This window comes from Cnephaeus nilssonii, assembly GCF_951640355.1.
Source record: "Cnephaeus nilssonii genome assembly, chromosome: 17".
Lineage (NCBI taxonomy): Eukaryota > Metazoa > Chordata > Mammalia > Chiroptera > Vespertilionidae > Cnephaeus > Cnephaeus nilssonii.
Window position 1 is genome coordinate 57292431 of NC_137088.1, and position 21805 is coordinate 57314235.

At 46.8% G+C, this 21805-nt stretch overlaps 1 protein-coding gene across 11 annotated transcripts in view; it reads right to left on the reverse strand.

The window, feature by feature from the left end:
- The window catches only part of FOXP1 (forkhead box P1), a 559948-nt gene that overhangs the window by 76147 nt on the left and 461996 nt on the right, over positions 1–21805 (reverse strand). For 10 of the 11 annotated variants that reach the window (XM_079795273.1, XM_079795270.1, XM_079795271.1 and 7 more), the window contains 4 exons: positions 14544–14681; positions 13443–13532; positions 8035–8188; positions 911–1115 (listed from right to left, as the gene is read on the reverse strand). In XM_079795273.1, the coding sequence (XP_079651399.1) occupies positions 911–1115; positions 8035–8188; positions 13443–13532; positions 14544–14681 (587 nt within the window). The remainder of the gene's footprint in view (positions 1–910; positions 1116–8034; positions 8189–13442; positions 13533–14543; positions 14682–21805) is intronic. The other variant, XM_079795272.1, reaches the window with a different exon arrangement.

Below are 21805 nucleotides of genomic sequence, written 5' to 3' on the forward strand. Positions count from 1 at the left end.
AACAAAATATACAATTTGTTTTTTCTCATGGTAATGACACTATCACATTTTACTCCTAAGGTTCCCCTGTCTGTGGAAGCTTTTCATTATGTAATACATAGGAAATGGTTAAAAACAGTAAACTAAAGAAGCCTGCTCATTTTAAGAACATTATCCGCATCGACACATTCTACCCCTGAAAAGCACCTCCAGTGGCGTCAGTGCTTCTGGGCGCCAAGGCGCGACCGTGGATGCACCGCCCCTTCCCTCAGCGATGCTCACAGGGGGTCTCCCACCACCTGACTTCGACAGCCCAAAGGGGCTCAGGGCCAGTCGAAGCTTCCCAAGGGAACCAGGACGACTAGACCCTGGCAGTGCACTCCGGCCACCAGAAGGTGTGCTGCGGATCCCTGCGCGCAGACGTGGCCTCCGCCCCCAGCCTCGAACCTTCGGCGGGGTTCGCTCTAAGAGGGCCAGGTGCTGGGGGCGCACCGTAATGCCCAGATGGGCTCCCTGCCTCCAAGGAGGGCAGTGCGGAGCAGCGTAAGCTCCCTGCTTCTCCACCAGGACTCCACATTGCCCACGGCGGACACTGCTGTTCCCTCAGAGGGGCCTGGAGCCAAGGCAACCCGCTTGCACGGTGCGCACTGGGCAGAGAGGAAGCCTGGAAGCCCTAAACCCAGCCCATCCAAGGAGCATCCACGGCCTCTGGCTGGGCTGCAGTCGAGGGTGGAGCCACAGCAGTGCTCACGCCATGCCGGGAAGGTGGGACCTCTCAGGTGCTCACACCCAACAATACTGAGTACATCCTTAAGTGATCATACGCACACGCAAGTCCCCGGAGCCCGTGAGGGGTCGTGGAGACAGGGCGAGGCACCCTCACCCTCATGCTACAGACAGTGTTGGACACGTCTCAGCGGCTCGTTCCTACCTTTCCCTCTTGGGGGTGTGGACTGAGAGCTGTCCATTGGTAGAGGCATGTGGGTTCATGATGAGGGAGGCCTTGGCAGGGGCGGAGGAGACGCAGGTGGCCGTGGTCAGATCCACGCTGCTGTGGCTGCTGCCCGTGGTCTCCTCGGCAGGGTGCGCACTCGTCACCTCTTTCCAGAGCTGCTGCAGTTCTGCTGGAATCATGCCTGAAACAAACAAATTGGATAATTAAATCAATTAACAGCCAATTCCGTCCTCTTCACACAGTAATTAAATCAAAGAGTCAGTAAACAAAGCCTAGTGTCAGGGGCTCTGGGCTGCAGCTCCTTCCCTCCCACGGAAAGCCAATGGTGCGATGCCCTGCCAGCCCCTCCGCCCAGGAGCGGTGAGGTGCCCCCGCTGCCCCACAGTGAGCCTCCATCCCCGCGGTGGGTCCAGGTTTTGGGGAAAAAGTGGATAGATGTTACATATTTTTAGACACAAAGAAGGACTCAAAATAAATGTGTTCAACAATACTATTTTGACAACATGAACCAAAAAATGAATAATTTTTGTGCTTAAGTCTTAAATGATGACAAATAGCTTTGTTATTAAATATAGTTTTTATTAATCACTTTTAGACATAAATTATGAATTCATATCATCTTCCTGAAATGCTTTTCAACTTTTAACAGTCAAATTGATTATACTATGATTATTTCATTAACACACCTATCTTCCTCATTAATTTTGGTTTCTAGTACCACATGCTTAATTGATGGATGTGTCTACTGAAAAACTGTATAACTTTTTATACAAGTAACACTATTATTACTGTCATTTCTTAGATCAGCGCTAATGAACCATTGCAGAATAAAATGAAAATGTAAAGTTGGAGTAATAAAGTTCTCTTGTTTTCTAAAGGGGTCAAAGTGGACATGGGTCTTAAGGAGTAAGTGTCAACCCATATTTTAAATCCCCAAGAAGACAGACAGTGAGTATGCTCGTCTCACTCCTGTGGCCTCGTAGCCTTAATTCTGCTGGCACGCCTCTCGACAGCCCGGGATTTCCAAATCCGACCCATGTACCGCTAGTGCACAGGAGAACACGCAAATGACAACCACAGCTCAGCTCGCCGTGCGAGGACCCCAAGAGAAGGCATGCGCCCTGGACCTCGCTCGGCATTCCCGCTGCAACTGGGCTGGGTTCCTGGTTTCAGTCAACTGACGTACTACCCGACCTAGAAAGCTGGTCATTTTCTGACTACACAGCAGCAAGTGAAACAGGCGTGTTTCTTACCAAGTCTAAGGGACTGAATTTTAAAAGAAGGCTGTGTGCATTACATTCATTTGAAACACATAATAAAAAATGCCAAGGTCTAAATTTAATTTATTTTTGTCATTTAGAATACAATGGATAGATAATCATCTCAACGTGATCAGCCAAACATCTTTACTTTGCTAAACTGTTGAAGATTTTAATTATGCCGGCATTGGAGAGCACCGTCTAATGAGGCGCAGGGCTCCAGAGAACCCGAGTGGCTAAGAACTGTGAAATGAGTCTGATAGGATTTTTTTATGTTCACCGTGGATCGTTTGCATATCAAAGAGGAGTGAATTATTGCACAGCAGACCAATAACCTTCTCCGCCTTTCTGAGAGGAGTGGTAACAAAAACAGTTGATCTCTCCCAACGGTTCCCCACAAAAAATGTTCAAATACTTAAGGATTTGCAATTAATATGTACTATAATGGAGGCTGCAAATGATACATTAAGTGGTCAGAGATTCTTAGAACGCATCCTCAACAGCCAGGTCGGTTTTCTTCTTCCTTCATAAAAATCAAATGCCAATTATATTTTGATGGATTTTTGTCCCAAATGAGCATTTAGTTATTAGGCATATTCAATTATTACTTGTCCCTTGAAATTAAACCTCGGAGGCAAATTAAACAAAGGGAAAGGTCACTGCAGAATGCCGTGGCCAGTTCTGCTGATCTGGGTGATGATTCCCAGCGCCCTGTGCAGTGCCCTGTGGGCTGTGTGTGGCTCACCGGCCCGCACCGACGCTGCACGCCAACCATCCTTGTGCGCGCCGCTGGCCGCGGACCGCCGCTCACCCAACTGAAACAACAGTGAGCAGGCTTGTCTGCTGGAGATAACATAGTGATACAAAGCCACGCAAGTCAACACCTATTTTTATTTTCCAGGGCGTAAATACACTTGAAAAGCACACACCGCCTATTTTTCCACTCAAACTAACTGATTTCCGGGTCAGCGGCCTGGGAAGTGGAAAGCCTGGAGGATCGCAAGTCTAACAACTGTGTTAACACTTTCGCTCTGAAATGAAAGAGCAGAACTTTGAAGCCATTTAAAAAGTAAAAGGAATTAAGCCTATTAAAAATTACAGACAAACTAACAGTAAGCTGTGTGTCTAGCAAATAAAGCCCGGCGGATGTCCTGTTACACCTAAGAGAACATTCCCATTACTCTACTCCCTTTCATTCCAATGGGCTAGCCAATCAGGTTCATCGTCCACAGGGAGAGATGGTAAATAAAACAGTAACTCATTGACTTCTGGGTCAAATTTCAATATGATAATTACATTTAAGAATATTCATTAGATTTAGAAGGAAGCAGTCAAATCAGTGTCCTCCATCAGTGCTACACCTTGACAGTATTGTTAAACTTGGGTTCCATGAAGAGTATTGTCTACCAAGATCTCATGATAGAACGAAGAGAGATAAAAAAGCAGGCTAGTCATTCATCAGACTAAATGGATATCATATTTCCAGAAAGCAAGCATTCCTTCCAAAATGTTAGACACAAATAATTGTACTGAGTTAATAAACAAATCCATTAATGGGCACATAACTGAGCAATAAAGTTTCTCCTATTGATAGTGTACACTTAAATATCTAAAAGTCAGAATAAAATTGAAAGTATATTTCAATATGGAAGTACTGGTCCTGGAAAGGATCAAATAATTAAAGAGACCGAGAAAAACAGATACACTTATTATGTAAAACAGAGAAAAGCCCTATAGTAACCTTACAAACAACAAAAATATGCCTCCATTTCATAACCTTCAGGGGAAAAAAGGCCTTTAAAATATTACTCTCTCTCTCCATTCCTATACTTTGATATTTACATACACATTTTAGGTAACTCAGCCAAGGCCACGAGCAAGGATATAAAAGAATCTTCATGTTTGTATCATGAAGTGGGCATTTCCAGTTATTTTAACACATACCCCTTTCCCTTGCTAGCTTTCTTTTTCCAGGATAACTGGTCCCTTCATTATAAAAGGAAATGCAGACACAGGTTTAAAAAATGTATGTTGTGAGGACAGTTGACAGATTACTGTTCATGGAACTCAATTTTACAGCCCAGGCCTGGCTCATAGACACAGAGCTGACCAACCTTTCTGTCCTTCACACCCATCCCAGGTGACCTGCTCCAGCAGAAAGTTGATTTAAGCCTCATAATGATATCAGTTTTAAGCCATTATCTCTTTGATAAGGAAAAAATTGTATTGTCTTCCAACAGGACTGAATTCTCAAGCCCTTTTGGACGAGGGGGCAGGGGAGACAAAACCAACTTCCCGATTCCCCCAAAGATGGCCGTACGCTGTGCCTCACTTCCCGCAGGCACCAGCTCCGGAAATATTTCTATTTATGCGTGTGCCCCTCGGACACGCGTAAAGGCACCCTTTAGATTTTAAATACGCATCTTCCTAATGCCGCGGGGATTCATGGTCATGGCACACTGCTGGGCATATCAATCAGTGCCGGGCCGGTGAGTTACCGACAGTGCCTCCGATATGTTACCGCAGCGCTTACACTGCACGCATCGCCACATTCATTCCTTCCCATTACACAGGAGCTTGTCTTGTCACTGCCCAATTGCCCTCTTTTGGACAGCTTAACTGATGTGCCACACAATGAACCCAGTGAGCAGCCGCACAGCAGAGGAGAGAGGGAGGATGAGCGGCTGCGCCCAAGTCCAGAGGGTGTGGCACAGCAGCCGGCAACAGTTTCCAACAATACACCCGAAGGTGTCATTAATGCACGCTGTAACATTTTGCAAGTTCAAAAATGCTAGCCAACATGCCCTTTGTTTCCCCTGGCATTGCTCAGTTACCACATCTACTTTGACAGCAGTGGAGATGTGAGCGTCATGGCAGAAAGGGGAGGAGAGGCGAGAGCAGTCGGAGGAAAAGCCCTGGCCGTCACAGTAAAAACACCCCACAAAAAACAAAGCGACCCCCAGACGGGACACACATTGGGCGGCTGATTCCAGAGAGAAGATTCAGATGCAGACAGGCCTCACTTCCACCTACAGCACAGGCTCCGACCGAAGGACCAGGCCTGCCGCCTGGATGCCAGAGGCTCCCCATGCCAGCCCTCTGCAGAGGCAGCTGAACCCAGGGCACCGAAGGCTTTAGCTACCAGCCTTTTCGGCACATGAACCTGCATCCAAATGGGGTAGAGCTGAGGTCCCAGAGGAGGCAGGGCAGCCCCAGCACAGAGCATGCCTGCTCTCCTCCTCTGACCACACCGCACAGGGGCACCCACACCGCACAGGGGCACTCACCGCACAGGGGCACCCACACCGCACAGGGGCACTCACCGCACAGGTGCACCCACACCGCACAGGTGCACCCACACCGCACAGGGGCACCCACACCGCACAGGTGCACCCACACCGCACAGGTGCACCCACACCGCACAGGTGCACTCACCGCACAGGTGCACTCACCGCACAGGTGCACTCACACCGCACAGGTGCACCCACACCGCACAGGTGCACCCACACCGCACAGGTGCACTCACACCGCACAGGTGCACTCACCGCACAGGTGCACTCACACCGCACAGGTGCACCCACACCGCACAGGGGCACCCACACCGCACAGGTGCACCCACACCGCACAGGTGCACTCACACCGCACAGGTGCACTCACCGCACAGGTGCACCCACACCGCACAGGTGCACTCACACCGCACAGGGGCACCCACCGCACAGGTGCACCCACACCGCACAGGTGCACCCACACCGCACAGGTGCACTCACACCGCACAGGTGCACTCACCGCACAGGGGCACCCACACCGCACAGGGGCACCCACACCGCACAGGTGCACCCACCGCACAGGGGCACCCACACCGCACAGGTGCACTCACACCGCACAGGGGCACCCACACCGCACAGGTGCACTCACCGCACAGGTGCACCCACACCGCACAGGTGCACTCACACCGCACAGGTGCACTCACCGCACAGGTGCACTCACCGCACAGGTGCACCCACACCGCACAGGTGCACCCACACCGCACAGGTGTACCCACACCGCACAGGTGCACCCACACCGCACAGGTGCACCCACACCGCACAGGTGCACCCACACCGCACAGGTGCACTCACACCGCACAGGTGCACTCACCGCACAGGTGCACCCACACCGCACAGGTGCACCCACACCGCACAGGTGCACTCACCGCACAGGTGCACCCACACCGCACAGGTGCACTCACACCGCACAGGTGCACCCACACCGCACAGGGGCACCCACACCGCACAGGTGCACTCACCGCACAGGTGCACCCACACCGCACAGGTGCACTCACACCGCACAGGTGCACCCACACCGCACAGGGGCACTCACACCGCACAGGTGCACCCACACCGCACAGGTGCACTCACACCGCACAGGTGCACCCACACCGCACAGGTGCACTCACCGCACAGGTGCACCCACACCGCACAGGTGCACCCACACCGCACAGGTGCACCCACACCGCACAGGGGCACTCACACCGCACAGGTGCACCCACACCGCACAGGTGCACTCACACCGCACAGGTGCACCCACACCGCACAGGTGCACTCACCGCACAGGTGCACCCACACCGCACAGGTGCACCCACACCGCACAGGGGCACCCACACCGCACAGGTGCACTCACCGCACAGGTGCACCCACACCGCACAGGTGCACCCACACCGCACAGGGGCACCCACACCGCACAGGTGCACTCACCGCACAGGTGCACTCACCGCACAGGTGCACCCACACCGCACAGGTGCACCCACCGCACAGGGGCACCCACCGCACAGGTGCACCCACACCGCACAGGTGCACTCACCGCACAGGGGCACCCACACCGCACAGGTGCACCCACACCGCACAGGTGCACTCACCGCACAGGTGCACCCACACCGCACAGGGGCACCCACACCGCACAGGTGCACTCACCGCACAGGGGCACCCACCGCACAGGGGCACCCACACCGCACAGGTGCACCCACACCGCACAGGTGCACCCACACCGCACAGGTGCACTCACACCGCACAGGGGCACCCACACCGCACAGGTGCACTCACCGCACAGGTGCACTCACCGCACAGGTGCACTCACCGCACAGGGGCACCCACACCGCACAGGGGCACCCACACCGCACAGGGGCACCCACACCGCACAGGGGCACCCACACTGCACCGGTGAAAGAGCTGCTTACACCAGGAGTGTCCTAAACACAGCAGAGTGCTCGCTGCTGATGCCCGACACCCAGGGGAATAACATGTCAATGGCTTCTCAAAAGAAACATTTTAAATCTACAAAATCTTGTTATTTTTGAAAGAACCTCAGTTTTTGAAGAAGAGCTATAGATATACATGATCCCTGATCAGATGAGTGAACGAACCTGCTCAAAAATCAACAGTCAGATGAAGGTAAAAAAGAAAGTAAGAAAAGAGAGCAAAACTAACAAAAACCTTTCGTTTTTATAATCACACAACAATAAACCTGACTCTATCTCTAGATATTAGAAAGTGGAATTTATAAAGCATGACTAAGATTTAAAACAGAACAAGTTACATGACATGAAATGCAGCTTAAAATGACTAAAAAAAGCCTTCACGAAAATTCATTTGTAATTCCAAACTGAAAACATTCGATCTGATTAAAATGCTGAGTGGGGGAGCACTGCTTTCCCCTCCCTCAGGGACCCGCTGAGCCCTCGGCCACCTGGGTCCCACTGGCGCCAGCAGTGTGGGGACTCCTCCCAGGTCTGCAGGGCTTTCTGGACAGTTCCTCAGGGGCAGGCCGGGCCCAGGAGACGGCCCAGGCCTCGGTGTCCACACCCACCTTGCGAGAGGGGCTGCAGGGGCAGCGTGGGCTGGCCGGGTGGCAGGGACAGGAGGCCTTGGCGCTGCAGGGACAGGAGGTGCTGCTGCTGGAGCTGCTGCATCTGCAAGAGCTGCTGCTGGAAAGCCAGCTGCTGGGGAGCCACCTGCTGCTGCTGCAAGAGACCAGGCAGAGAGTGAGGCCGCGAACAGGCCGGGGAGGCCGCCCCACCCACCCATCCGCGTCCAGGAGAGAAGGGGCACGTGGGCGAGGGGCGCTCCCTGTCACGGTGTCACCTGGTGTGAAAGGGACCGCCCCACTCCCTCACCCAGCACGTTCTCTCCCTGGCTGTCAGCACCGGGACCTCAGACCCCAGCAGGACAGTGTGCAGGGACCCCAACTCTGGCCCCCGAGGGGCCACAGACAGCTGCCTCCCTCCCATGCACGGGCGAGCTTTTAACTACTCTGTTTATCACTTCTGACATAAATAAATGAGAAAAAATCAGGCCTTTGAAGAAGAAAAACTTCATCTAATATTGTTAATTAGCCATGACAAACGATGAAATAACATTGTAAATCTTTCACAGAAACAGCCACTAGATTTTAATTACACACATTCATAATTTAGCAAACAACATCGTACTCAACTGGATTTCATATGGAGACACTGAGCTTCGGATGCCTCCACTCGGCTGGAGGTTCAGAAACCCTCCCCGGTTCCCTTCCCAGCTTTGGGCTCAGAAAGAAGGGGCTCTACAGTTTGACAAATATCTTTTTGTTGATTGGACAATGACAGGAGGAAAACTTTTGTTGTGTAAAACATCAATACATCATTCCTGTGTTTAGCAGGCCTTGCTCCAGCCAAAAAAATTAATGTAGATTTCCTCAGTAATTATCTGAGTGATAGAAAGATAATACAGTGCAGCAGAACAAAAATAGAGGGAAATTATCTCATATCCTTAATCTGCGAGGAATCAGATCGAGGTGGAGGTCTCAGCCACATCATGGCTCACAATTCGGAAGGGAAGTTAACTCTTCCCAAACTGTAGCCCCCAAAAAAGATCATTTAGGCAAAGAACAAGATCCGTTTTCCTAATTCTAAGTATTAATGAAAATATCAGGGAGACTTTGCAACTAACAGGACTACACAACGCCGCCAGAGCTTCTGAGAACTTCACTTTACAACAACTCACTCACTTAGCCCAACCGCGACCTCGAGCCAATCCATCCATGAATGTGTGCGGATCACGGCCTCCTTGATGCAGAGATCAAGGGAGGAGAGAAATGGTGGCTTCCTTTCGGTCTCCGTGTAGTTTATTTTACAGTAAAAAACCATCATTCTCATATTAGCAACCAATTTCAGACTTACCACCATGCCACTGAGAAAGTTAATTGAGTTTCACTCCAAAAAACAAATTCTATATCACTAACAACAAAAATTTAAATAAATTTAAATGAAAAGCCAGTGTTTTCATTTTAAGAACAGCATGCTTAAAATGATCCAATTGTTTTCACCCCTTCCCAAGTTATCACATTAATGTAAAACCCAATGATAGTTATATTCATGTCAAAATGATTTTTCTCTTCTTCAACAGATATTAATTCCCAGAGTTTTTAAAAAGGCGGGGGGGGGGGGGAGGTAGACAAAATCCAACACTCATACAATAGAAGTTGGAGGATCTAACTCCTCTTGAAGAAGAAATAATGGGGGGGGGTGTTGAAGTTTAGGGAGGGTGTTTCCTGTCTTACTGTAAATGAAATGTTTAAAGATGCTGTATTTATATAAAATGACTGATGGCTTTTCTGTTGTCACTGCAGCCATCCCTAGGAAAGCTCATGAAAGCTGTCCACGTTTGAAAAGCCAGGATATAAAAGTATACAAGGCCCATTGTCCAAAGAAAGAATTTAAAAGCAACACTGGTTGCCAAACTGCTCCCCACCCAGTTACCAAGCACAGGATACGAGCCCATTTGTTTACTTCTCACAATTGAACGCACACAAAAAAGGTCTTGGCGCAGTCCCCGCCACAGGTCAGCAGGCAGCGTTAAAAGGCTCGAATGCCCTGATAAACCTTGCATTTCGGATCCCCTCCCTGGAGCTGCAGTCAAAGGTCTGTTTTCCTTTCTTCGGCTCCTCCCTACTGCCTAACATAAACTGTCATAGCTGCCTGGGACAAATGGCCCTTTTAAAACAATCAACTTAGCCTGCCTCACCCACACAGGATGGGAACTTTGTTTGTGGCTGGCCTTACTATGAATTCTGCCTTCTATTATCCACACCCATTCTGTGAGCAGCTGCTTAAGTAGCCAGCTATATGGGGCTGCGTCTCTCCTCAGGAAGGTCAGGTCTAACTCAGTGTGGAGCCCAACTTGCTCAAGGAAACATCTTTGAGGCAACTTCAGGGAAAAAGCAAGTAAAGGTTCATTGTTCTGGCCAAAGATCAAGCGCCTTATAGCAAAGGTAATCAAAAAAGGGGAAGGGAGGGAGGGGGGAGGACCTGACAATTCAAAATTATGAGCCACTAATGACTGGGGATTCAGTGAATTAATATACTTGTTCCATCTGTCAACATCCAAGTTCAAACCTTGTTAAAGTCATAACCACTAGTCCACATCATGAAATTGATGCCATGTGACTTGGCCACCACCTGCATGCTAATTCAGGAGACCACCTCGGGGAAACGAGGCTCTCAAGCCGCAGTGACAGCATGTCTTGGCCAGATCTCGCGGCACTGGGAACGCATCCTGGAATCCAAGACCTGCCCCTGGGTCTGCCTCCCCTCAGGATGTAAGGCAACGTATCTCCTGTGTCAGCCATGCCTTCAAAATGGAGGACCAAGTGCGACCACAGCACACGTAATGTCCTGGAGGTAACGTCTCACCTCCTGGCTCAGGAACCAGGCATGCCTCTCCTCCCCAACCCCCGCCCGCTCAGCCACCAGCAGCATTTCGCAGGCCCAGATGCCCCTCTGACAGCAGCGATTTGGGAGAGTGAGCTTTTATCCTTCCTTCTGCTGCATAACTTCCCCCTCGCGTGTCGTTATCTGCCCTCGGAGCGCTTGGACTTTCATGTCCCCCAGCGTGCAGACGCGCATTTCAAACCATGTCTTGCAGACCAAGTAAGAGGTTAATCAGAAGTGGCAACAGAAGGAAAAACACAATCCCTGGTAACTGATAAGAATGGCAGTGGCAGCCCTTTTTTGTTTGTCTTCAAATATAGAGTTAAAGATCTTTAAAAACCTAAATTTTGATGCCTTTGAAAAGAAAGAAGCACAAAATAACAACAGGGGGTTATAGCCTGTGAGCCACGGGGGAGAGACTCCGTAATTCTCCTTCTCCCTTTTGAAGGCTGTTAGAAATCTGAGTCAAAAAAGCAGCAGCAGAAGGGAACCCTCTCGAGGCTGTAACCATTTCCTGTGATCATGCATAATGTGCTTCAAAAGTGGGTTTTTACCAATTCTGTTGATCAATTGCACCTCCTTCATATCCTTCTCTTCTCTGCTGTTTACATCTGATGTGACTCAATGACAAGCACTGTCTGAGGCTGTGAAACAGGCCTGTCATGTTGATTTATGGGCGCATCAAACCACAACTTGTCCAAACCGAAGCTCGCAGTTCATTAATTAGAGAGTTGTGACTTTGAAGTCAGCTTTCAGACTGTGGTTTTTAACATTTGGCTTAATTTATATGCTCTTGAATGTGGATCTCTAAGGAAAAAACTGAAATTCCCTTCTTGTCTTTGAACTTCTTTTGACCGCACAATAATCATTTCTTTGTCCAGAGTGATGCCTGCAATCCCAGAGTCATTAACGCGCATTGAACTGCCACTGATGAGTAAGCCCTACTGAATTAGAAAAACAGCCAGCAAAACAAAGCTGAGAGCCTCCTGCACAGTGATATCTCACAATTACATGCCTTCCCTCCCTGTGCCATTTCCATTTTAATTACTGTTAGTCCTTTAGATTTACATTTTAGACACTTTTTAATCTGTTCCCTTTTCTATTACAGCAGGACCCGGTAGCACGCCACTGTACACAAATGTGTCAGCACTTTCATTAAAGCACCTCCTCCCCGCACCCCGAAATGGCCCCTACTCTACGGGGGTTTATATCCAGGCTGCTAAAGAGGACTCCAGGGTGAAAACTTGACAGGGCATGGAAAATGCACCCAATTTGTGTTGTGAGAGGAACCCACAAAGGGAGAAGGGCCGGCTCATGCCCACTGTGTAAAATTAGTGCTTCCTGGCCGCCCCTCTTGGGGGAGGGAGGAGTCACCTGGGAAGACTGCTTCCCGACCCAGGAAAGTGGCCACCTGCTTAGGGCCAGCGCAGAAGCCATTAAATTGAACTGGGAGCTGTTTCTCTGTCATTCCAAGGAGAAAACACTTACATGGAAAGCATGCCAGTCCCTGTAGAAATACGACGAGGTAAGATACGGGGGGCGGGGGGCAGCTCTGGGATGGGTAGACAGATGCCGTGACCATGCGCACAGGCACAAAGACACGCCCTGATGACTGAGCCTCCCGCACACCGGCCACACAGAAGGTCCCCCAAGCCTTCCCATTCCTGGAGGCAATACCGTCCCCTAGCCGGGCGGGGGGCTATAACTATGTGAACTTACAAAGCATTGTGCACGTGGAAGCTGCTGCGATACCCTACTGTTTGCTGGGAAAACACATGTGATCCAAGCGGGAGCCTTCTCTAATGTTAGCCGTGCCACTGCAGACCGCTTTTAGCAGTTTCGATATGTACAACTCGCACGGAAAGTTAAACTGAGATTGTGGCATGGAGAATCTGGCTCTAACTTTCTTTTTTTTTTTTAATAAATCCTCACCTGAGGATACTTTTTCCATTGATTTTTTTAGAGAGAGTAGGGCGGGGGGACATCCATGTGAGAAGACACATCGATTGGTTGCTTCCTGCATGCGCCCTACTGGGGATCAAACCTGCAACCCAGGTATGTGCCCTTGACCAGGAATCCATCCCGAGACCATTCCTTGTGCAGGGCGACGCTCTAACCATTGAGCCCCACCGGCCAGGGCTTGCTTGAACTTTCTGTTTATCCAACCTCAGCACACACCCAAGCTCTCTGAGCTGGATACAATAATCAAGTGTGTGTCCAAATCAAGTTTTCCTGAAAGCACTTCACTTCCCCCAGGTACAACTTGCAAAGGGGCCTGAGGTTCTGCCCAGGACCCCCGCCCAGGGCTCCCAGGAGGTGCACCTGCCGCGGGATTATAAAATACGTGTCCGCAAACACATGGGACCCAGAAAAACCGGAGCGAAAACAGGACAATAACTCTCGGTCTGGAAGCTGAGAACGATAGAGTCAGCTCAGTTGTGCAATCATTTAAAAGATGAATGACAGTTTAATAGCCACTAGCTAGTCCTCTGGGACCTGTGGTTTGAAAGTAAAATAGCATTGTCGGTACCTCTTTAGGCTGTTTTCCAGCATGTTGTTGTTGTAAAAGTTGAAGCTGCAACTGCTCCTGTTGTTTTTTATAAAACTCTTGAAGCTGCTGCTACAAAGAAAAGAGAGGACGGTAAGTCAGGGGCAGCGCCCGCCACTGTCCCTCTCGGTGCCATACGCAAACTGAGATTTGAAAAATAGCATCCTTTTATCTGTAGTGGCCTGACCTTTAGTTTGAAACTCAACAATAAATTTCAGCGCACACTGACTATTCTTGGCATTATTGTTTGAAAAGTAATCTCCCAAATGAACTGATGAAAAACATACCATTTTCCACACAAACTCATTAAAATAAGGCAAGGGGTGACCTTTGATTGTACAACAAAGGCAAACGCCCTTGCTGAGAGTCTGGTGAATCTCTCCTGCAAACAGGCCGCGCTTTCTCAGTGACAGGGCCGGGGAGTGGGGCTGGTCCCGCGTGCGCATGCACGTCAGAGGGCAGCCAGGCTCCCTGCGGCCAATGCCGGCCCGGCCCACACCTGCCCGCAGCGCGGCCCTGCAGTACTCAGTCTCATCCTTTGCGTTCAGGGGTCCATGAAGTCTGAAGATTAGGTCTCCATGGTACAGTGGCAGCCAGAAATTCATTTCAGCATCAGCACAGGTGAAAGAAATAAAGTCAACTATGTACCTTACAATTAGCCAACCCCAAAATGGTCTTTGGTTTGAAAGAAAAACTCTGTAAGCTTCCGAGTTGAAATGGGACTGCGAGAGCTGTCCCATCCGCTGCTCCCAGCGGCTCCGCTCTGCTTTGATTCACACATTTAGAAGCCTCTGGCTTACCAAATAAAAGAATGCAAAGCCACATAAGCCTAAAAGATCTTATTTCCACCAAGCCCAATTACAGCCCTAATCTCAGTCCGGAGGGTGCTCTCCAGACCCAAACCTAGTGGCTGCGGCAGGGCTCTCTTTCAGGGATGCAGCCCATTGGTTCTTCAGGGCCCAGTGGCCTGCCTCCCCCTCTGGCTCCGCCTGTGCCGCCTGTGCCCCCGGGAGGAGAGCCTCTGCTCAGGTGAGGCCGGCCTGGAGCGGAGCAGGTGCGCGGAGGGAGCGGGGAGCCGGTTACCTGCTGGAGCATGAGGGCCTGCTGCTGCTGCAGGAGCACCTGGAGCTGCTGAGGGCTCAGCACTTGCTGCTGCAGGATCTGCTGCATCTGCTGGGGGGTGATCACTTGAGGTGTCATCATAGCCACTGACACGGGCACCTGGAAGGTTAACACAGCGTGAGCAGGAGCCAGGGAACGCGCACAGCACTCAGCCCGCCAGGCTCAGCAGCTGCAGGCCTCCGGCTTCAAGAACTGACCGATTTCCCACGCGGGGTCTGATCCAGAGGGGATGCAGCAACAGATCCTATTGAATCTGTTAGGAAGTTTATTTTAAGTAAAATAATAATAATAATAATAATAATAATAACAAAAGAAACCCCTGCAGCACTGACAGCTGTTCCAGGCAGTCTCTCAAGCAGACAAGGACGCAGGCAGATCTGGAGGTAGGTTAGAACGATCTCAATTTCTTGTTAAGAATGAGCTTTCCGTCACAATGAAGTTAACACAAACAAATTTTGTTTTAGAGAAGAAGGCAAGTGGGAACCAGTACCTCCACAGCTGGAGCTCACAGGACCCACTTCCTCTGTGGACCGCGATTTTAAGGACGATCAGATCAAGGCATGCTTAGCCTCGCGCACGGCTAGCCCTCGGAGGCGCACCTCCTGCACTCCAGCACAGACCTTCCTAGGAGCCTGTCCCCTGCCTCATTCACCGCACACAGATGTCTCAATTCCTCCACACTCTGTGTGATACCAGGCGAGCTGCTTCCCATGACATTTCAGTGACAAACAGCGCCAGTGATGAACTTGATAGCATTTCATATTTGCAACTGTTAACACGCTTCTGCACGGGCATCTCTGCAAGGAACCTGCACACAGTATCTGAAAGGATGATGTCTTGTTCAGATAAAACACTGACATTAAAATGACAGGCTGTCTTGGCCAAGGTTACACAAATTGTATTCAGGCGGATACCTAATGACAATGCTGTGAATTCTGCAAGCTTTCGAGAATGTAATTTAGCTATTCAAAATAATCGCTGCACTTGTGTCTCATTTGCAGACTACATGAGAACCATTTTGTCAGACCCCGTAATACAAGACTGTTTCATGAAAAATCACCCCCAAATAAAAAAGATAAGGAAAGGAAAAAAAAACAACAAAAAAGAAAAGACAAAACCTGTATGTCTTATAACAGTAATGTTTAAGCATCGTACTTTTCTTTAGTTTTTAATCAAACATGTGACAGCAAGAAGCAGTAAAGGATATACTTTGTTAAAAAGGATCTGCTGTCATCTCATGCATTACAATAAAAGGTAATAACATGTTTTGCACTTTGCCTGTGTGCCACTTAAAAAAAATCCGGCAGACAATAGCTGATCAGAAGATAAAAGAGTTTAAAAAATCTTTCAGGGCAGCAGTAAGCAAAAGCGAGAAATGCAGGATTAATTTTATGTAACATAATGTCTTAATATGCAGTTTATCTTGACTTTTTCACTTGATTTGTCCTGTCATTTGCATAGCGAGCTCTCATTCCTAATTTCACAGTCATTATGCACTGATGTCCCGATTTCTCAGCATCACTAATTTTGATGAACTAAAAATGGTTCCTGAAGGTCAGATCCATGTACAGCAAACACCCTTCACTGCTGTCGCAGGCATGTTTCTGTGTGAGGATGTTTATGTGCAAGTTTCTCATTGTTTGGAAAACACTACCCAGAACATTTGAAAATTCTCACTAACCCAACTCATGAAGGTCATCACAGAATCTTCCTATTGCACGGCCTTTCAAATGTAGATGTAGATACATTGTAATTTAAAACAGATGGGAATGTCTGAATATTTTTACATGCAGAAAGGGACAGATGTATATGAGTGGATAAATCATCCTTTTAAAAAGACACTTGGAAGCACAAAATACCACAATGGTTCTCAGTGGACTTCCATTCACTCTAGGGCAAACACCAAGAAGAATCCATCAGCACACCTAACCATCCAGGCATTAATCCCAGGTACTCTGCTTTGTCTTCATATAGAAAAAGCATTTTGAAATTCTCAATATGTATTTGGGTGCCAATCACTATCTTGAGCTGTAAAGCTAACACCACAATAGAAGTTTACTTTTCCTTGAGAGTTGCATCATCATACAGGGACGCTTGATTAAGCAAACAAAAGAACCAAGTTTAAGGTTTCTTTTTTCCTCTGTGTTTCTTGGATGATGTACAATATAAATATCCTTGAGCCAAATTTCTGATGGTGATGAACAGGAAAATGGACAGGAATAGGGTGGTGTAAGATCTGAACTGGTGACGAACACGAAATTAACAGTGTTACAACAGAAATCATCATAGCAACAGCACCTTGGTCGGAATTTTTAAAACAACTATGGAAAGCCTATGCTAGAAAGACTACGAGGGAACTTTTGGGGGCTAATCTAAATGCCCTCTATCTTGATTGAGCTGGTAGTCACAAGGATATATAAAATTATCAAAAAATTTTCCAACTGTGCAGGTAAAATGAGTGTATATTATTTATAGTATGTAAATTATACTTCAATAAAATCAATTTAAAAAGTTAAAGGAGAGCTGACATATATAAAGATAATTTTAAAACCCTTACATACAGCCAATAGTTTAACTCTTCCCATAGTTATTTACTCCATTTTTGTATTTGTGTTACAGAACAAAAACGTTTCCCTTTGGACACTCGAAGGAGGTGCTGATGCGTCTTAAAACGCTGAAAGCCGCAGGCACAGCCCAAGGGAAAGGGGGAAGAACCTGAGTGACCCTCCCCAGCCTGCGGGCGGCTCCGATCATCACCAGTGGCTCAGAGCCCCACGGCCCTACCTCTGCTTTTATATCTGAAACCATATTTACCACCAGTTAGCGCTGAGCCTCCAAAGTGGACTTGAGCTTATTTATAAATGTGTTAAAACTGAGATTTCCTTTCCTCAAAGTTCCAACATGTCATGAAAATTGGTTATGGAAAGCTTTAGCAAACACACCCAAATGGACAGAAAGCATTATAGGGTAGAAAAGCAGGGGTGGGGGGAGGACGAGGCACAGTTTAAATAGTTAAAAATTATAGCCTAGATATCCACTCCCTTAACTCCCAACGTTCAAGTTTTTCGTGTAGCCAGTCCCTCCTAACACTAGGAATCAAAGGGCATGCAGCACCAGCGAGAGGCTATTAGAGCCCACACTTTATTGCCCATTACTTCTGAGGTCATTAGCAGCAAGAGGGATTGTACCGTCTTAACCTATTGATCACTGTAACTACTATCATCTAATCCTGTGTTGGATGTCTGGAAAGCGGCTAAAGGCACACAAGAGAGAGTGCTTTAGCATTGAGAAATATGGCCAAAGCTCAGAAATTACACTTTGATTCATAAAACCTAGCTAGTGGTTTAAATCAATAGTATTTAAAACAGTCATGTGAGTTTTTAACTACTGTGTTCTAATATTTATGGGCCCCTCTTTGAGAGTATTCAGTCAAAACTAAAACTTGTGGCCCCTAATTCTATGCCATCTCCCTTACCCTCCTTGAGAAAAACACACAGTCATTTCTGATGTTTTTTTGTGTGCTACAACGCTCATGCCTTAACTGGGAGTTCAACCTACTTCTTGATTTCTTTCTCAAATGACAATTTAAATATAATTTAAAAAGATTATGTCTGCGATACTGTAACTACCTTAACTGTTTGAGTATCTAGAAATGAGTATGTTTTCTGAGTTAACAATGAATCATAGAAGGAAATTTATGAAGAACTAGAATGATTCTGTCTAGCTGCCTTCAGGGATCAGAAATGCAAATTAAACTTGTGGCAGACATTTAAAGAATGCTAGCATACAAAACCGAATCTCTCTCACTCACACTCACGCGCGCACACACACACACACACACACTCACACTCGGTGATACACTGTTGACTGATACCAACTGGGAGTGGCAGACCCCAGGTGTGCATAAACCTGCCCGAGTGGCAGCAACACAGCTGAGCCTGGGCCAGGGGACGCTGCTAGTATGGGCATGTTGCCACCTGAATGCCAGCAAGTGGCAAAACGCTGTCAGCACAAACAAGTGCTGCTAACCGCCCCCCCCCCCCACCCCCCACTGCTGTGTAAGGCCGCCTGGTGCAGACCTGCTTTAGCCAAACGCCTTTGGGCCACCTGAATGCTGGAAGGCTGCTAAAATGACTTGTATTATTATTTTCTTTCACTCCTAAGGGGCATGGCATGTGATGGGAAGGGGAAAAAAACCTTAAAAGCTAACAAATAAAAACACCCATAGAAACAATACTTATTTTTAATCTTGGAGACAATTGGAGGAATTGGGTGGGAGGGGAGAAGACACAACATAAATACTGAAAATCACACTTTATCATTTTTTTTTTGCTTTCTCTTTAGTTTACACTCATTTATCTACAAGGAAATACTGCCCAGTATACACAACTAAATTGGTTTGTCAACTTCTTCTCATAATTGCTATGTGTAAAAATAATAAAAATGAGAAGATAAAACATTTTAAGTACAGTTATTTCAATTATCTGGATTAATAATTTAGAAACTATTTTTAATCTCTGGCCTTTTACCAGACATATGTCCCACGAAACTGGAGTGCCATCGAGACCTCGGGTTGAGTTTGGATGTTAACTGACCAGGTTAGGCACTGGTTCAGCAAATAACCAGAGCAAATCGAATTAAATTAGAAGGCTCCAGAATATCAAAACCAAACCAAAGAAAATGGCTCCGCTAAACACACACACACACACACACACACACACACACAGGAAAAAAGAACTATGCCAAATCTTACAAAGCCATACAGAATAGAAGGAGCCTATGTCGAAGAAACACCATCACTGCCCTGAGAAAGACAACAGTTTCCATAATTAATCAGCCAGTGACTACAACTGGCATGTTGTCAAACAGAAAAGTTAGGAAGCTTCTATCTACTCCTCATGGCATCTAGAAAGCACACACACACGGAGATACCATGCTAGGTACCTGTATCATAGAGAAAAGAAAATACATTTCTGACATAATATTTCAGTCTTAAAAAAAATAAAAAAGCCTACTATTCACGTGGGAAGTATAATTCTGTTTCATTATAGAATTCTGCTTTTTGTATAACTCCTTTAGACTCGGCTATTTTGCCACAATACTGTAGGAAGCATGAAGGCAGGTAATGGTTGTTATATTAATGCAAAATCGGCTAAGCAGTGAGTCATTAGCATAACTGTTCTCTCAGTAACAATACAACTACCTATTAAAATTTTAGAAAAAAAGCCTCTTTAAAATGCAATTAGCATTTCATTTTTTGCCATGTTGTTTATTGTAATCTATCAAGAAAGGCTATCTTTCTTTCAGGAAGGGTTGGGTGGTCGACTTGCCTGCCAATCAGGAGTTCTTCAGGTTATCAACCCTAACAAGCAATCTCCAGCAAAGCTCTCCCAGCTCTGCTTTTGTGTTTAAATTTTAAAGAGGAGCAGAAATTCCTGTTTGTTTACACTGCTGTCCTCTAGCATCCCCGTGCACACAAGGTTACTCACTAAGTGCCAGCAGAATTGTCTTAGCTTCAATAAATATCAGCTTCATTTGCATAAAAATGTAAAGTTTACATAAATTAAATCACTTCTCCCATTAGCAATTGTTAAACATGAAAATAATCATCCAATAAGCACAGATGTTTCCAACCTAATATTATTATTATTTAAATCAAGAAAAATGAAGACTTTTTCCTACCTCAATCTCTTCCTCCTGTAGGAGGGGTGGAAAAATTTCAGTACACGTGAATCAAAGCTGCCGTGACATTTTATATTAATAACAAAAATCATTTTTAAGTGCTGCAAATTGGAAGGGAGAAATATTCCAAAGTAGCTCAGAGAACCACAGGAACGATGCTATCCAGATTCCGAGGACTGGAAGAGCAGAGAATGAGGCCCTGGCTAAATAAGTCTCAATCCTATTTGAGACATACACGATCAGAGTGAAGCCTAACTTGTAGATATGCCTGTAAATCAAAGGATGCTAATAAATGCAGAAAAATAAAATGTTTATTTTTTGTCAATAAAAGGTTTTTCTAAGACTGAGAATTAAATGTATAGCTCTGCTTTCTTCATGTTTTAACCAGCAGAGACAATATCCGAGGGAGCTTAACCGCAAACACTTATTTCCCCCACATCACGGAGGCGGAAGGGGTACATAGCTGGACTGAAGCATGTAGGTAGGCCAAAATTAGATAATTCCAAAATTGAGTAAGGCCTTTTTCTTTTTTAGAATTACAACTTTTTTTTTTTTTAGAATTACAACTTCAGTTTCTCAAATTGTGCAGTTTCTCACACATATTCCCAACACCTTCACCTTATACATCCCAGTTAAGCTAAGGGGTGCAAATTAGATTCTAATGAGAAAACATCAGTTGCTTCTTTGACAATCTCACCATTCACTGGTTTATTTCTAATGAAGACAAAGCCCAACCAGAAGCTCCCAATGTGTTAAAGGTCAAAATATGTTCAAAAATACTGAGTAAAACCCAGGCCAATGGGAAAGCTGCGAGGACACATCTCAGGAAGCAGTGTGACAATTAAGAGTAATTTCACAAAAAGCCATCTTTAGGACAAAGTCTGAGAAATTAAGCTGCCACAACTGTAACAGGTTAGATGAAAAAAAAAATCAAAATTTAATGTATTCTCCCCTGTGTCATCTTGTTTTGTCAGGACATCAAATAGAATTGGGAAGTACAAAATAACAAGCCCTGGAGAAATCAGAGAAGCCGACCTTTTTGATGTTGTTGATTTACCTTGTTCTGTTATTTGAACAATGATGTCTCAGATTTGAGGGCAAGATAAAACTTAAAAATTAAAACATGATACCAAGGTATTCTAAAAAAAAGAGCACCACCACATTTAGCCCGCCTCTTCAAGCTTTTAACGGGATGTGAAAAGGAGGCACGACGCATGTGTTGGCTCTTCATTTTTCTCCTTCTAAATTAATGTCTCTTCAAACAACGGCCAGGTTGGAAGGGGGACTCAAAGAAGATTATTCCTACAATCTTGAAGTAGAGGCCCAGGTTACCTCTTTCCAAATAATTCTGCAGAGGACTGTTTAGCTAAGAGGTACCGAGGGAAGAAAAGAAAAGAAAATAAAGCTGAATTTTATGAGGAGGAAAAAAATGTACTGCACACTCTTAAATGAGTAAAACAAATGCCCAGAAATATCACACCGCTCCCAAGAAAAGGAACCTTTCACACTAAACAAATACAAATTTACTTAGGGAGCTAAGA